General features: G+C 40.7%; 1 protein-coding gene across 1 annotated transcript; it reads right to left on the bottom strand.

Moving 5' to 3' along the window:
* Positions 1-2,085: 2,085 nt before the first annotated feature.
* On the bottom strand, positions 2,086-3,455 carry LOC122547175 (ADP-ribosylation factor 6-like). Its single transcript, XM_043685778.1, has one exon. The coding sequence runs from the start codon at positions 2,986-2,988 to the stop codon at positions 2,458-2,460; it is 531 nt and encodes a 176-aa protein (XP_043541713.1). The 5' UTR covers positions 2,989-3,455; the 3' UTR covers positions 2,086-2,457.
* Between the last annotated feature and the right edge of the window lie 327 nt (positions 3,456-3,782).

Genomic DNA, 3,782 nt, shown 5'->3' with positions numbered 1-3,782 from the left:
AAAACTAGACACCAAGATTGCTTATATCAAATTGTAAATAACTGAAGACATGCTTTTAAGCTTTAAGGATAAAGTTTATTTGAGTACCTTTCTACAAAAACATCTTGTCTGTCCTGTGCTTTGAACAAACTTCAATATTTTTCTTTGAAAAAGAGAATGCTCAACAATAATATTCAATGTTGAAAAAATTGCAATATAAAATTGTGTCCATCCATACATGTACTCACTGCCCCTCTTCCTTCAGAAAATAAAGAATTTATAATTCAGCAGTGGATTCTTTGTTCACCCCATTTTCTATATCAGATCAAGACCACAAATTAATTTCAAATCAGTTATTTTGTGCTCCAACTCATTTGACAATTGTCCAACTCACTTCAAAACTCACCAGCCTGAGGGGCCACTACTGATTCATTTCTCAAATCTTATAGGTTCAATAATAAAAGGCTATAATAAAGCTATCCTAGCCCTCTTAATTTGATATTTTGCAAATTTGCACAGCTTCTCCCATCCTGGCTGTACTCAAAATGAAGTTAATGTAATAGATATTTCAGTTATATATTCTTCAATTTTGGATAATTAACACGCACACTGATTAGATTTGAAGTCTTTACCAATACAGTGGTTTTAAGCAAGTACTGTACCGGTTGAATAACTATTCTCAATAGAGTCTGAAAAGTCTTGTCACAGCTACAGTGCAAATTACTTGAAGCTCAAATATAGCTTTTGAAAATATAGCTTTATTTGATTCAATTGAATAGAGTTGTTTTAGTATAACATTAAAATATTATGAATTTGATGATAAACATGATAAACATTCCACCTAAAAATTTGAAGTACTAAGTGCCATCAGCTCAATGAAAATAATTTAATGCAAACTAAATGATCCGGACACCACAAATCACTTAAAACCTTGATTGGAGCTTCTAGACAACAGTCAGGAAATCCACATAGATATTATTTTCCAAATTAATAACTTAATATTTATTCAACGTATAAAGTGATTTAAGAAAGTAATTTTAAGATTTAAAAATTAGCACAACCATAAAAGTACATTTTACTAAAAAATACTACATTGAACAATGCAATTTCAAGAACAGAAATTATTTAATTCCTGCAGATCTTAACTTTTCAAAATACTGAACCTTCAAAATCTGTGCTGTTATGCTTTTCCGTGTTTAGCAGTGACTTTTAATAATCAGATATAAAACTGCCCTTACCTCTACAAGATCTTTATTCTCTCTTCTACGGAAAACCACAGACACAGGAAGTTGCGTGTCAGCACTCAAAATACTAAGAAAATATCAACTTAACTATGACTTTTATAATAAATTGAAAAGCCTGCAATGGATATGCTCATTTTCACAAATGTTATTAATAAGGTGTTAAATGCCTGCCTTGAAATGCAGGGCCACTCCAAATGTATTTATAATTTAGTACTTTTCATGACATTTTCTATATTGCTTTATATAGTCTGTCCTGCTGTCACTCAACTTTGTTCCAAACTAATTGTTTTGCATCAGGAATGAATACTCAAGTGAAATTGGAATCATACAGAAATACAAAGTTACAACAGATAAAGAACAATTAGTTCAAGTTGTCCATGTCAGTATTTATCGCTCCACATGACCAAGTAGTCATAAGCACATTACCCACCCTTTTGTCACTTCTTACTCCTCAGCAAATGCAAATTCATTCTGGGTGTGCGGTATCTTAGGCAGTGGTTAGATTACATGCACTCCCAGAATACAGTATGAACGTTAAAGCAAATGCATTAGAGCAATTAAAGCAGCCCTGCATAAACTGATTTTACAATTATATGGCATTCAAGATTATTTTTCCATTGTAGGTGAATATTGAAATATTTTCTCCACAGTACCACTTGTTTTGAGGCAGAGTTACAGAGTGAGGGGAATACAGACAGAAACATACGTTTTATATGGACACACCCTACATAGAATCAAAATGAAACATTTCAACCGACTCCACAAAAAACCCAATCAAGTTTAGAAATGACAGGGCTCTTAAATATATAGTGGTGATGAGTCAAAGAAGCAAAGTCAAATAATTATACGGCGACTAAATTTGTTCAAATAAATTTTAAGTTTACTAATTGAAAGAGAGCCAACATCGTAGCTTTTCATGAACGTAAAACCGGCGATCTACAGCAAGGCAGTAAAAAGGAACAACTCGAAACTGGAGTATAAAGTGTTGAAAAGCCCAAATCGAATACAGAAAGAGGAAGTAATTCAAATAATAGCAAATGGTTTAAAGAAAGACCTTTCAAAATACTTAACATTTGATTATCGTTTAAGGTTAGTTCAGCGCATTTATATGAAAACGTTCTAAAGCAAAGCCAAACTAGACAAAGAAATGCAAACAGGTGATTAGTAGAGTCAAGATTACTTTCGGTAGATTTTCCGAGGCAACTGATATTTTTGTCTAAAACAGTCTGTATGTTCATTTAGATTTGTAATTGGACGTTAGCCACGTAAGACCTTCAAATAGTCCATCTCCTGAAACGGCACAGGACGGCTGCACATACCAATTTCTATCCCGGATGCGGGTCAAACCCAGTTTCTCTTGAATTTCATGCGGCTTCATGGATTCGGCTAAATCTTGCTTATTTGCAAATATCAGAATGATTGCTTCTTTCATCTCCCGGTCATTGATGATGCGCAAAAGCTCTTGCCTGGCCTCGTCTATCCGATCCCTGTCGGCACAGTCTACCACAAATATTAATCCCTGGGTCCCGGTGTAGTAGTGCCGCCAGAGTGGCCGGATTTTGTCCTGACCACCCACGTCCCAAACATTGAACTTGACGTTTTTATAAGTCACTGTCTCCACATTAAAGCCCACAGTGGGGATGGTGGTGACAGACTGACCCAGTTTCAATTTGTACAGGATGGTGGTCTTACCAGCGGCGTCAAGTCCAAGCATCAATATACGCATCTCCTTGTTCCCGAATATCTTCGACAGGACCTTTCCCATCTTCCAGAAAGTACATAAGAGACCGCGGCAGCGAGAGGCAGATGGAGCTGGCCGACCGAGGGGGCCTGGCCCGGGCTAACGGTAAAGGCCTCAAAAGCAGCCAAGTTGTTCTGGCCGCCCGTTTCGGAGGTCTCTCGGATCGGCAGTTCGGTGCAGCAGCTGTCGGTGACCGTGTGAAGCCCGGCCTCCCTCCAGCCGCCCAACTACAGCAGCGTCTCCGCACTCCCAGCAGAGGTCATTGAGTCAGGCTTCCCTGCTCCGTAACGGCTCACAGCACAGTCACTCCTCAATGCAGCAGCTCCCGCCAACCGCGCGGGTTGTTGTTCTCTCACCACGTTACCTGAAGAGTGAGTGAGTGTCTACCAAGCCGGCCAGCCTCTCCCTCACCGCCCGCGTCCGCTTCGCTCCAGTCCCCGGTCTCGGCGGCACCGGAAAAGGCGCGGAACGAGCCGCCACTTCCCGTCCCATCTGCGCATGTGGCAACACGTGACACCCGGTTCGCGCGCAGTCGCATCACGCACAGACACGTCATAAAGCAAAGGGCGCGCACTGGGGTTTGAATGACAGCTCATGGAGGGGAGGGGTTTGAATGATGGCTCCAGGGGCGCGCACGGGATGTTTCGAATGACGGCTTCAGGGGCGCGGACTTGTGGTTCGAATGACGGCTGCAGGAGCGCGCACGGGGTGTTGAATGATGTCTCCAGAGGCGTGCCAGAGTTTGATTGACATTTGCAGAGGGAGCGCACGTCGGTTTTGAATGCTGACGGGCGGGGCCTTGCACGGGGATTTGAATA

The sequence above is a fragment of the Chiloscyllium plagiosum genome, unplaced genomic scaffold, assembly GCF_004010195.1.
Source record: "Chiloscyllium plagiosum isolate BGI_BamShark_2017 unplaced genomic scaffold, ASM401019v2 scaf_12932, whole genome shotgun sequence".
NCBI classification, from domain to species: domain Eukaryota; kingdom Metazoa; phylum Chordata; class Chondrichthyes; order Orectolobiformes; family Hemiscylliidae; genus Chiloscyllium; species Chiloscyllium plagiosum.
This window is presented reverse-complemented; position numbering and strand designations above follow the sequence as displayed.